Source organism: Mytilus trossulus, chromosome 1, assembly GCF_036588685.1.
Source record: "Mytilus trossulus isolate FHL-02 chromosome 1, PNRI_Mtr1.1.1.hap1, whole genome shotgun sequence".
In the NCBI taxonomy this organism is placed as follows: domain Eukaryota; kingdom Metazoa; phylum Mollusca; class Bivalvia; order Mytilida; family Mytilidae; genus Mytilus; species Mytilus trossulus.
Genome location: NC_086373.1, coordinates 915,440 through 929,417, shown reverse-complemented (window position 1 = coordinate 929,417; position 13,978 = coordinate 915,440). Strand labels below are relative to the sequence as shown.

General features: G+C 31.0%; 2 protein-coding genes across 2 annotated transcripts in view; one reads left to right on the top strand and one right to left on the bottom strand.

Annotated features, from left to right (window-relative positions):
• The window catches only part of LOC134712050 (mRNA-decapping enzyme 1B-like), a 66,346-nt gene that overhangs the window by 5,760 nt on the left and 46,608 nt on the right, over positions 1–13,978 (top strand). Inside the window, exon 2 of the mRNA XM_063573190.1 lies at positions 4,972–5,012. Coding sequence (XP_063429260.1) covers positions 4,972–5,012 — 41 coding nt within the window. The remainder of the gene's footprint in view (positions 1–4,971; positions 5,013–13,978) is intronic.
• The window catches only part of LOC134711978 (muscle calcium channel subunit alpha-1-like), a 140,248-nt gene that overhangs the window by 116,009 nt on the left and 10,261 nt on the right, over positions 1–13,978 (bottom strand). The gene's annotated exons all lie outside the window — the stretch shown is intronic.

The window sequence follows — 13,978 nt, the reverse complement described above, 5'->3', positions numbered from 1 at the left end:
TTTATATATGAGGATGTAAAACAAATTTCTTGGTAGAGGGGTCTAAATACAGCACAAATAACATTTTCCCAAAGACCAAAAAAGTGAAAAAGTATATTTTAACAAAAGTTACAACACAAATTTGACTAACAGGTCGTACAACTGATGTTCTTAACCCTTGCTGACTGAAATTGGCCTTTTCTAAATAAACGGATCACAATATGAATGTAACAAAATGTATCTGTATTATGAATTTATTACCAAACCGAAAATAATATTAAACTTGAGGAAAAGATCGATGGTATACTGCAAACAAAGGGTGCAAAAATTACTTCACCATATCCAACAATTAATGTCTCTTCTGTGATGTTAGGGATCCAAATATTATTTGGAAGGCCATAAAATTTACCTCAATTTAGGAAAGACAATTTGTTTATATAAATACGAATTAAATAAACATACAGGACTAGTTAAATGCAAAAAGATAAATGTAGTTTCATAGTGATTTTTTAAATACTCCTCTAAAATATTTGTTATATAATGACTGAACATATGTTGCATATTTAATTGATTTAATAGGTATGTCATGAAACTTGTTTAGGAGATTATTAATTTATTGCATAATTCAGCATATCTAATTGAACAGGTATAATTGCGTAATTTGAGAACATGCCATGTAACAAAAAGATTTTTTAATAATTGAGCATATGTTCCTCCATCTTGACCAATAGGTGAATGTATTTATCCAAGTTAAGGTTCCAATGGTTAATAGATAATACACACATTTAGATTTGTTCTCCTGTTAGAAGGGAGACAACTACGTGTGTATGTTATAGTCCTGACTCTATATTTTCACTTTAGATTGTAAAATGGGACAAAATACTTGATAAAAGACAGCAATTTTATAATGAAACCATAGATTGGTTTATTTTAAAATGATTTAAAGTATTAATTTGGATATTAAGATGGTATTATGTCCTTAAATTGCATTTTCATCATTGCTTATCACAATTTTTAAGAGTACAAAGGGAGACAATTCAATCTCCTTTATTAAAAAAACATCAGCAAATATACTTATGTAACTATAATTAATTCTGCTAGAATAGATTTTTGATCTAGAAATGTGCAAATCTCTGTGCTTATATTATGATAAAAATGTAAACAAGAAAACATAATCAGTCAAATCAGCTAGTAGAATTTTATGCTTGATATTATCTTTTTGGGAAGGTATTAGAAAGGGAAATCCAAAGTAATGAAATCTAAAGTCAATCAAAATGTGTACAGCAAGAAAGATAACTCTGCTACATCTCTTACTTCTTATATAGAGTTCTCTCCCTTTGTCCAATGTATGCAATCATTTACTTCTATGTAAAATGACCCTGTTAGTTAAACCTCTGGATTTAACAAACAGGGTTTTTATTATTAAATCTAAAGAGGAGGAATATATATACACTAAATTATCATTTTAAGCAGGAAATAGTTAGATAAATTTTTCTAAAAAATACTATAAACATCATTGGAAATATGTATCTCTATAAAAGGAACAACACCAATCATACATGTTGCTACCATTGTTGTGACAAACATCATGTAACATGATGTTATATATGTTTTTAAGGATGCACACACTTTAGGCTCCTAAAATTAGAGAATTTTCTTGTTTTCTATAATGAAAATTGAAATCAAGGGCTAAATTTTACTTGAATTACTCTTTGATCAATGATATGTAGATTAAATTTTAAAACAATTTAGTTCTAATCTAGCCAAGCTGATTAAAATACATGATGGTACATGGTCCATTATGGATGTAAAACTTCTATGTTTAACATTGTTTTAAAGCCCTTTTTTGGAAACTTTTGTTTTTGTGGTAATGATACACACACATTGACAAATTATTTCCCTTGGTTGACATACACATTATTGGAGCCTTTTGAAAGACTTATTCTTTAAAGATAATAGAAATGTGATTATTCAGCAATACAAATTTATTTTTTTAGTGCCCCACATACGAAAGTAGAGGGGCATTATGTTTTCTGGTCTGTGGCTCCGTTCGTCCGTCCGTTTCGTTCAACTGTTTGTGCGTCCGTTCAGGTTAAAGTTTTTGGTCCAGGTAGTTTTTGATGAAGCTGAAGTTCAATCAACTTGAAACTTAGTACACTTGTTGCTTATGATATGATCTTTCTAATTTTAAAGCCAAATTAGACTTTTGACCCCAATTTCACTGTCCACTGAACATAGAAAATGAAAGTGGGAGTTTCAGGTTAAAGTTTTTGGTCAAGGTAGTTTTTGATGAAGCTGAAGTTCAATCAACTTGAAACTTAGTACACTTGTTGCTTATGATATGATCTTTCTAATTTTAAAGCCAAATTAGACTTTTGACCCCAATTTCATGGTCCACTAAACAGAGAAAATGAAAGTTTGAATTTCAGGTTAAAGTTTTTGGTCAAGGTAGTTTTTGATAAACTTGAAGTCCAATCAACTTGAAACTTAGTACATATGTTAACTATAGTATAATCTTTCTAATTTTAATGCCAAATTAGATTATTACCCAATTATGGTCCATGGAATGTGGAAAAGGTTAGTGTGAGTTGGGCATCTGTGTACTTTGGACACATTCTTGTTTCTCATATTTTTTACAGTTATGTAGGTTGTGGTTCATAAGCATTAAAAGTTTTGATTCATTTCACATAATTTGAACAATTATGAATATTTGACTTATCACATACACATTAAATGTCAAAAAAATGAATGTGTATGTGATAAGTCAAGTATTCGTAATTGTTCAAATTATACATTGTTATATACTGCATGTACTATTTATAAGAATATTTTCTTTCATCAAAAATTGAAATATATTTGAAAGATATTATGTCTCTTAGGTCTGATGTGCTATACATGTATTACATGCTTAAAATAAATGGTTATATAGTACATTAGCACATGTTTTTTTAAAAGCATACAAGTCGGTCCATGTTGTATCTCTTTGAAAATACTATGGATTATCAAGCAAATTAAACTTGCTTGTGTATTATATCTTATCATGCCATTAGTTAGCCTTGGATTGAAAATGATAAATTCTTCCTTCTCCAATACATCATATATAACATCATTAGTTCATTTAAACATTATTTTCTCAAAAATTATGTCATATTTTAAGGCTTAGCTATTGGAAAACATGTTGTTAAAATGGAAATGATAATTCTTTTCCTGAAAAAAATATGACTAATTACACTTGCATTGAAAAGGAAATGTCTATAAGGATATCACTGATCAAAATATAATATTAGAGGTCATGAAAGGTCAGAATCTGTAATGAGGAAAACAGTCAAGAAATGACAAATGATTTATCAAATACTAGTAGTGTTTTGTTGTAGTAGGTCTCAATGGTATAAACCTTGGAGGAATATTAAAAAACAAGAAGATAATTGTGTAGAATCTTTTTTAATTGGTTAATAAAGAGAGAGATAGGCCTTAATCATGCCATAAATTACAATACATAGATCTAAAGACAAAGACATGTATATAATTGTTAGACATCTTTATTTTCTAATATCCTGCATCTGTTCACAAGTCTCCAGTGCATAGATAGAGTGTAGTCAACAATGAGCTAAAACAATCTGCTTACAGCCTTTTCTAAGGGGCAGCTATCTTGAAATTATAGTGAGGTGTGAGCTTTCGCTCAATAACCAAGGCCTCATAACCCTGTCTAAGGACAAAGAATGATTTCAATGTCAGATCCATACTCTAGGCAAAGGCATTGAACAATGATGAATTTGTGGTTTTGAGAATTGCTTTATAGTTTTTATGGCAGTTGATTTTTTGCCAGTTTTTTTTTTTAATAGAATACAATATAGATCTAGTTATAAGCCATGAAACAGCTGATGAACAATACATCTGTATTACCTCTGATGTAAAGTACACACCATAATCTCTTCTATTTATACCGAGGTCATACAAGGTCAGGCCATAATAAATAATAGGTTTGTTTGCCCAAACGCTACCTACCCAGAAAAAAGCTGCCTACTCAAATTCTTTTATTGTGCTGATTTGAAGAAGTTTTTTTTTAATCAAATAGGCATGAAGACTTATACTTCAATTTCTTATTTTGAAAAAAAAAAAGAAAATGCCTACCTACCTACCCACTGTCTCAACCTTTGGGTAGGGTTTGCACAAACCAAAATATTTTTAAGTGTGGCCTCACTGATAGAACAGTGTGTCTTATAGCTGTAGAAATTATCAAGGGATACACTTTTTGAAACTTTTATTTTTTATGTGAGAATTGACTTAAAATAGGTTATTTGACATATTAATCAACGATTTTTATTTTAAATTATAATGTATAAGAGTCCCAAAACAATTGAATAGTATATTGTATGTCTTAATGAGGAATACATGATATGTATGTTTTATGTTCTATATGGGTGTGTGTAGTACACAATCACATGGAATATAACAGTGTCTGAAATGATTAGTTATAAATTCTGAAAGTTCAGATGTTCAATAATGTCTCTTAGTACACTTGCACTAACATCCCTTAAAAGTTAGAGAGTCCTTTTGCTGTTAAAAAAATACAGCAACCTAACAACAACTAATTATAAAAAATCATCAAATTCTGATCAATTTGGAGAGAAGTGTCACTAATAAAAAATATGTCCTGTTCATTTCCATGTTGATGGCAATCAATCATCTGCATTTAGATAAAATTATGTTTGCCTATGTCCAAATGTCCAGTTAGAATTTTCAGCCTTATGAGCATATTATCCTCACATTCAAACCACATGTATGTCATATAGTTATTTATTGACATTGATGACGGTATGATCCCCTCTTAATGTTTCTTATTTCTTGGATTTCATGATCACATGCTAGAATTCTAAATGATGTGATATAAATTTTAAAAAACATTGATACCCTGACCTCTTTACAGAACTGTATTATGATATTGCTATTTAGAAAGACTTGTTTTTCAATCTTTTCTTTGTATATTTTCAGGAAAGAACAGAAATAGAGGGATCATTGTTTGTATACAAAAGGTAAGTTCACTTATAGGATAAGAAATCAATGAAATGATGTGTAAAATGTATTAAGATAATCACCCAAAATTATTGTTGAGTACAACAGACTATATCAACACCTGATGTCTCCTCAAAGTAGGCATAGACCTGAGAAATCCAGGAACATTTTGTGTCCCCCCCTCCCCCTTTAGAAAAATTTCAGACCTGTTAATGTAAATTATTTTGTTTCTAGACAGCACTTTTGATCAATGCAATATAATTTATAATTTGATGTTTTTCTAGCTGTATATTAAAGTGAATGTGTTTACTCTAGTTTTAAGTAGACAGCAGGTATTACATTTGCTGGCAGACTCTCAGGGGATACACAGACAGGTAGATAGGTAATATAATGAGAGGGGAATACACAGACAGGTAGATAGGTAATATAATGAGATGCTAATTTAACTGGTTAAAACCCTCTCATCTTGTCCAACATTCTGTCAGACTAGGGGCTATAAAGTAAATTACACCTAGGTGTTGTATTATGGTTTACAAACCTTTCAATTAACCCCTCTATAGTATATTACTTCTAAGAATCTGAGATGAATTAAAGATGAGACTTTAATTACACCATTTCCAATCATAGTTTTTGTTTTGCAATTAGATTGTTTTAAGATACTCTCTTCTTCTCCTTATTTCCTGACGTGATCTGTGATGTGATTTCACATATTTAGTTAGAAATTGGATTTTATTCTGAAAATGAGTGATTTAGCTGCAGTTTGTATCGATAAGTTAAATTTTGGTTTGTTTTTGATTTTGGCAGGATTTTTGTTTAATTGTGGTGGGAGAGAGTTTGAGGTTTTAAAATTCTAGATTTGAAGTTGAATTTGCCAAGTTTTAAGTGAAATTTGTACAAATCTAGTAGGTTCAAGCTTTGTAAATAATTTATAAGTTAAATTTTTCAAACCAATTTTTTCAATTTTCTGTAAATTTTGTGGGAAATAGATCTGAAAGTATCATGACCTGTAATTTGTTAAAATTCAAGATTTACATAAATAGTAATCTAACATGTTGGAAGCTGAGATCGTTGGAAGTTACTACTAATAGTACTATCACAAAGAAAACACCTTTAATCAAGTTTTTGAGATATCCCAAATGTTGCTTTAACAAGGTTAACATAGCAGGTTCTACTTCACATGATTAATCATTGTAAAAACAAACAAAAAAAGTCTGTTTAATTTATATCTGATTTCATCTCATAATAAAATTAAAGATCTTCTCCATCAGATAATAATTACATCATATGGATGTTATTCCATGATATATAGTGCAGTAATGCACATGACTTGCACCTGAACATGTATCCATACTGATATCATATCTAATCAACTTAAAGGGAATAGATGTCTGTCTTCCAGTTGCAGATAGTGACACATGTATGTCATATATATGAACATTCCGGTTAAAATGTTATTGAGTCTTTCTTGCAAATTGTATATATACATTCCGGTTAAAACTTTAGTTTAGTTTCTTACAAATACTTATGCTTCTTTTCATCTAATACTAATAGTAACAAGGCTCAATTCATGTCAGTCAATAGATTGTCATGGAATTTTGTTTCAAGACTCAGTCACAAGATGAAAGCGTTAAGTTGAAGATCTATTGCTGGTCAAATAAAAGGCTGAGAGACACCTTCATATCAATTTTATATTTCCAGTGTAAACTGACTTCAACAGAACTTGCAAAATGTATGCCCATACAAAATTACAAATTAGTGACATAAAAATGGAGCATGTGTATTGTTGACCTGTGAAAACTAGAAAATTAATCTCTAGAAGGATTAAATGTGATCTTTGAGTTTGAGGAACTTAGTAAGTCTTAGTCTGATTTCTAGATTGATATTGTCCATGATCTTTGAGGACCTTAGTAAGTCTTGGTCTGATTTCTATATTGATATTGTCCATGATCTTTGAGGACCTTAGTAAGTCTTGGTCTGATTTCTAGATTGATATTGTCCATGATCTTTGAGGACCTTAGTAAGTCTTGGTCTGATTTCTAGATTGATATTGTCCATGATCTTTGAGGACCTTAGTAAGTCTTAGTCTGATTTCTAGATTGATATTGTCCATGATCTTTGAGGACCTAAGTAAGTCTTAGTCTGATTTCTATATTGATATTGTCCATGATCTTTGAGGACCTTAGTAAGTCTTGGTCTGATTTCTAGATTGATATCATCCATGATCTTTGAGGACCTTAGTAAGTCTTAGTCTGATTTCTATATTGATATTGTCCATGATCTTTGAGGACCTTAGTAAGTCTTGGTCTGATTTCTATATTGATATTGTCCATGATCTTTGAGGACCTTAGTAAGTCTTAGTCTGATTTCTAGATTGATATTGTCCATGATCTTTGAGGACCTTAGTAAGTCTTAGTCTGATTTCTAGATTGATATTGTCCATGATCTTTGAGGACCTTAGTAAGTCTTAGTCTGATTTCTAGATTGATATTGTCCATGATCTTTGAGGACCTTAGTAAGTCTTGGTCTGATTTCTAGATTGATATTGTCCATGATCTTTGAGGACCTTAGTAAGTCTTAGTCTGATTTCTAGATTGATATTGTCCATGATCTTTGAGGACCTTAGTAAGTCTTGATTGATATTGTCCATGATCTTTGAGGACCTAAGTAAGTCTTAGTCTGATTTCTAGATTGATATCGTCCATGATCTTTGAGTTTGAGGAACTTAGTAAGTCTTAGTCTGATTTCTAGATTGATATTGTCCATGATCTTTGAGGACCTTAGTAAGTCTTAGTCTGATTTCTAGATTGATATTGTCCATGATCTTTGAGGACCTTAGTAAGTCTTAGTCTGATTTCTAGATTGATATTGTCCATGATCTTTGAGGACCTTAGTAAGTCTTAGTCTGATTTCTAGATTGATATTGTCCATGATCTTTGAGGACCTTAGTAAGTCTTGGTCTGATTTCTAGATTGATATTGTCCATGATCTTTGAGGACCTTAGTAAGTCTTAGTCTGATTTCTAGATTGATATTGTCCATGATCTTTGAGGACCTTAGTAAGTCTTAGTCTGATTTCTAGATTGATATTGTCCATGATCTTTGAGGACCTAAGTAAGTCTTAGTCTGATTTCTAGATTGATATCGTCCATGATCTTTGAGTTTGAGGAACTTAGTAAGTCTTAGTCTGATTTCTAGATTGATATCGTCCATGATCTTTGAGTTTGAGGAACTTAGTAAGTCTTGGTCTGATGTCTAGATTGATATTGTCCATGATCTTTGAGGACCTTAGTAAGTCTTAGTCTGATTTCTAGATTGGTATTGTCCATGATCTTTGAGGACCTTAGTAAGTCTTAGTCTGATCACCATGATCACAGCTGTAGTTCCTGTCCATAGATTCAATGTTAAGTTCCAAAATAGCGATCAATACGTACAGCATTACTGAAATAGACCAATTTGTCACTTGTCAGACCTCAGCAGATAATGAAAGCTATGTTCTAAAAGTAGACATGAAAGTTTTATCACCCTTAAAAAGAAGAAATGTTTAACTTTAATCATTGTAGCTAATCAGAGCTCTTCCTTACCATGTAATAAACACATGTGTCAATCATAGTATAAAATGGGACATAGTATATTGTTTAATTCCAAGTGGTAAAGATTTAATGTTAGGAAAACAAAAGAAGCTTTCCTGGGAAATGACTAGTTATCTTCTGTGGAAATGAATCTAACCTCAACATGTTTTATATTACTAAAAAAAAATCAATTAAGAATGAGTTATTGAACTTGGATTAAAGAAGCTGTCATAGTATATAAGACAACAAACAGTGTTACATACAGAAATACAGTCCAAGATAGATTTATGAAGTTTTTCTTATATTAATTACTTTGTCTTTGTCCTGTGAAGGAAATTGAGCATTTTCAACAATCTTAGCCGAGAAAAGTCTTTTGACTGGTGGAAATCGGTCTCTGTTTATTGCTCACAAGAAGTTCAATACGTTTGATTTTAAAAGAAATCGGTTAAGTTGTAACAGCCTTCCTTGATTAGTGCAATAAGTTCATGGATATGAATGGTGTATTCTGTAAGATGTGTTGGGAATGGGATATTTGATTAAAAGCCATATATATTTTAGTATATCCCACCAGCTATGGAAGGTATATTATGTTAGATGTGTCGGGAATGGAGGTTTCAATAATGAAAAAAGCCATATAACTCCCCCCCCAAAAAAACCTGATGGTTTGGATGGTTAAATTTTGCTGGAAAGATAATTGACATAAGGCTTAGCTCTCCATAGCACTATAATATAGTGTCTAGCATTTACATCTGACCTATTACTCCTGTCCTGTCCAGTGTCCTGGCGGTCATACTCCTATATTATCATAGCAACTTTGTCCATTATTGAACAAATTGTTTTAGATGAAGCAGTATGTATGTAACACTCCCAAACGTGTCCTTCCCCCCAAACGTGTCCGATCCCCCAAACGTGTCTTTTCTTCCTAAACGTGTCCGAAATGTACAAATTTCCCCAAACGTGTCCGATAAATGTTATTCGCCAAAACGTGTCCAATATTTAACGCCAGAACGTCTCATGTCTTTTAGCGTTAATACATGTATCTCCTAAATAAAATCGCTGCTAAAGTTGACGACAATTTTCTAATGGTTATTGTTCAGTTGCAAGTATTTCAAACTCATTAAGAGCGAACCTGCACATAGTTAGAGAGTTGATTTAATCGGTGACTTTGTAAATTATTTTGTACTAATAAACTCCAATGATACGTTTTAAATTTATCCGAATATTGCCTGGGGGGAGATAAGCAGCATTTTTTTTTAAAACTTTTGTTAATAGTTCTCCATCTGAATTTATGTGTTTTTCAAAAACTCATCAAATGATAAACTGTTTATCCGGTTTTTGTTAATAAATTTTAGGTTTCCAGCATCACTAAAGACACACGATCAAGAGACATAACGTCCAGTGCCAAATATTTCATGCATTGGTTTTATAGATTCTTTTTATCAATATGAATGTTATGTGATCAACGCCGGTTATTAGTGCATGGTTACCGTAATTACAAATTTAATTTGTGCTGTACAAATTCACTTTCTAGACTGTTGATAGCGTATTGTCCAGTTGCAAGTACTCTATGGATATTTAGAGCGAAATAGTTTTACATTTTCTGTATAAATTAACTTTAGACTGTTGATAGCGCATTTCCAGTTGCAAGTATTTCATGCATATTTAGAGAACGTACATGTTTTAATGATTTTACTGTTTTCTATATACTGTTTAAATTATCTTTAAACTGATAATTGTGTATTGTCCAGTTGCAAGTATTTTATATATATTTAGAGAGAACATAGGGCATAGGGGCCTTTTATAGCTGACTATATGCGGTATGGGCTTTGCTCATTATTAAAGGCCGGACGGTGACCTATAATTGTTAATTTTGTGTGATGTTGGTCTTTTGTGGATAGTTGTCTCATTGGCAATCATACCACATCTTCGTTTTTATGTTTTTACATTTGTACTGATACATTTATTTTAGACTGTTGATCGTCCAGTTGCCGATGTTTCACAATATTTAGAGAGAACATACACATTTTAATGTGCAGAGAAAGGGACACTTTCATCCGTTATCTGTACAGTTTAACGTTATTAAACATGTTTGCTTACACTTTACATACGACAGAGTTGAAAGGATGCCCCCACTTTTACCCGCTTTTTTCGGCCGGTTTCAAAAAGTACCTTATCTATGTTTTTAATGAAATGGTTAAATAAGTATACGTTAATTGAATAGCAATAACCAAATAACGCTTGATATGGCCACGTTTTTGGGATTGGACACGTTTGGGGGTTTGTTGAGAAATGGACACGTTTGGGCGTTTATACAAATCACACACTTTGGCGTTATTTTTAACTAGACATGTTTTGCAGTTTAGTGACGTCAATGTGGACACGTTTGGGGGAATCAGTCACGTTTGGGGGGAAGGACACGTTTCTGAGTGTTACATGTATAATAAATATGAGCTTGTTTTTTTATGAAATACAAATATTAGAAATTGTGAAATAGGAATTTTGAAAGGGGTATTTTTTGCAGGGTTAAGGAAAATCCTGAAATTTTGAAAAAAAAGATATATTTACAAATAGATTTAGTTCTGAAAACAGAAAAGATTCACTTGTAGTTAATCTGATATCTGTCTTTGTAATGTTTCATTGCTGTTTAAATGGAGCAATTCTTAGATGATGTTATATTTTTGATAAATCAATCATTGTACAATACCATTTCTCCTTAGAGAATTTAAGGAGGACATAGTGTCTACAAAATAGAATATTGAATTTTAAATCATTTCTTTAAAATCTGAAATCTACTTTTTGATTTAAAAAATTGAGTCCTATTATTCTGTTTATTTTGTTCCTTTGTTGTTGTCTCGGTCCAATTGGAAATAAGACTCTCAGTATCTTCTATTTATAAGATTTATGGCAGGCAGGTTTGTTCAGTAAAACAATTTATTAGAAGTAATACAAGAAATTTAATCATAAATATACAAATTATGTACTTATATTCTTATCGGTATGACTTTCAGGATTATAATCTATAGCCATCTTTTGAGTAAACCTTTGGCAGAGCCATGATCATACATCTTATGTTATCTTAATAAATTTACACTACATTACCTCAGAGAAGGTAACATGTGTTTTGTTCTAGATTAGAACTGGGGCTTTCCACTTAATCCAGGAACATATTTTCTCAATGAAATTACAGGGATATTGATTTCTGAATCAATTGACTGTATAAATCTTGCCCCAAGTGAGATTAACATACAGTTTTTACTGTGTCAGAATGTTCTCTTCTCATTTTATTATTTTTTGATGATTTTTTAAAGGCCATAAGCTGTCTAGAAAAAGTTGATAAACTGAATAAGGTTTTCCTATCAAGAGTCTATATAAAGATTGCTCCTTCTATAATCCATTTTCAATTACTATAACTTGAGAATCTTACAATAGAATAATTTATGATAAAGGAAACAGATGTCAATGGCGGAACAGAGGCAGGGAAATTTACATTCTTACTTCATGTGGCAAAAATAAGGAACTAATAAAAAAAGTTTGTACAATCAAGAAATATTATTAAAATTCTAGGATCTGAAAAGAGTTATATTATATTTAATTTAAATTTTTGGTACTGACTTGATGTTTTTCAAAGTCGGATCCAACAAAATTTTAATGTAGAGGAACAGTATTTTATTTTGCTTTTATAGTATTTGTCAGATAATCTAGTCATTGCTATATTATCAATGTTCACTATTTTTCCCAAAAGTAAGTAAAAGCCATAATGTGTGACTTATTTATATAATCATGTCTATAAACCTGATTATATGTACAAGTCATACACCAGTTGTTGATGTCAGAGAGAGTGTAATGTTACTTAGCCTAATTAAGACCACCAATTCAATTAAAATACATGTGCTTTTTCCTTAAAAGTTAATTCTGTATTAAAAAACAAGAAAACTATAACTTTGACTTTCCTGTACTTAAAGCTTTATAAACCACTCAGTTGTGGTATATTTAACTTATTGTTATAAAAGAGAAAAAAGAAACAACTTTGACAGATTTGATTTGAGTTTTTACATTACTGTATACTATTCTGTGCCAATAGATTAAGTATCTATCAGTAGTATAGAGGATTTGATTAAGTATGGAGAGACCCATGGTGATAGACACAAGAATGAAGAAATAAATTGATGGTTTAATGAGTGAACTTAAAATAAATAAATATTATATCTACATAGACACAAGAATGAAGAAATACATGATGGTTTAATGATTGAAAAGATCATAAAATTATATATACACCCAAATATTCCACATGTGATAACTGTTTTACATATGAAAGTATGGTTACCCTATAAAGGGGTAAAGATCCAGAGAAGAAGAAGATTAGGAACTGTAATAATAATGACTCTATCTTAATACATCTTCTTATAAAATCTGATTATATGTTGTATCATATCCCTCCCCTCCCAAACACACACATTTTTTTTTTTACCATACTTGTGAACAGAATTACAGGTTAGAATAAGGGGAGACTTGAAGAATAGAGAAAAGGATGAAAAAAAAATCTCCATATGACTGAAATATATGGTACTGTTCATTATGTAGAACCTTAAAGGGGAACTAGCTACGAGATAAATAAAAAATCTATAGTAAGATTGTTTTTGTTAAATCAATAATGAAACTGAAAAAGGGAAATAATAATTCACTTTTATCAGCCAAAATAGTTTAATTTTGTCAAATTAAGCAAAGAAACATTGATATTTTCTAATTCATTTGCAAGTGAATCAGTCTACCTCATTATATCCATATTCATGTGAACTTCAGTTTAACCCCTAGCTAGAGATTGACAACGCATGCATTGTACCTGTACTGGTTATTTTTAAAGAAAAAGAATGTCAACAATGAAAGTGAAACTAAGGTAAACCATTTGATTACTTATTCAATCCATATAAAATCATTCTTATATGGTAAAAAACAATGAGAAACATATATGTTTAATCTATAAAATAAAATCAAACAGACCTATTAAAATCCAATTGCACGTTTTGATTTAATCTATTCATATCTTTATATATGTTTACATCGCTTATATGGTCATCTAAGGTCAATTCGATAGTAAATTAGATGGTGTCTGGACTAAAATTCACATGAAATTAACCTACATATTCTCTACCCCATGCTCTGTAAACTGTTTCTTTTGGACTTTTGGTAGTTAGGATAAATGTTTAACATTGTTATAAATCAAATATGAGAATTTGAGTCAAATCAGTGACCATGAATTTGACAGCTAGTGTGCCTTTAAAATTCTCATTTGTGTATGGCTTTGCCACTTATATTGGCCAATATGGCATAGCATTTCTTCCCTATCAGTTCTCCAGCTATTATTGTATTTAGTTGTATAGATAAATGACCAGGCTTGTACCAGGTAGATCTTCTTTT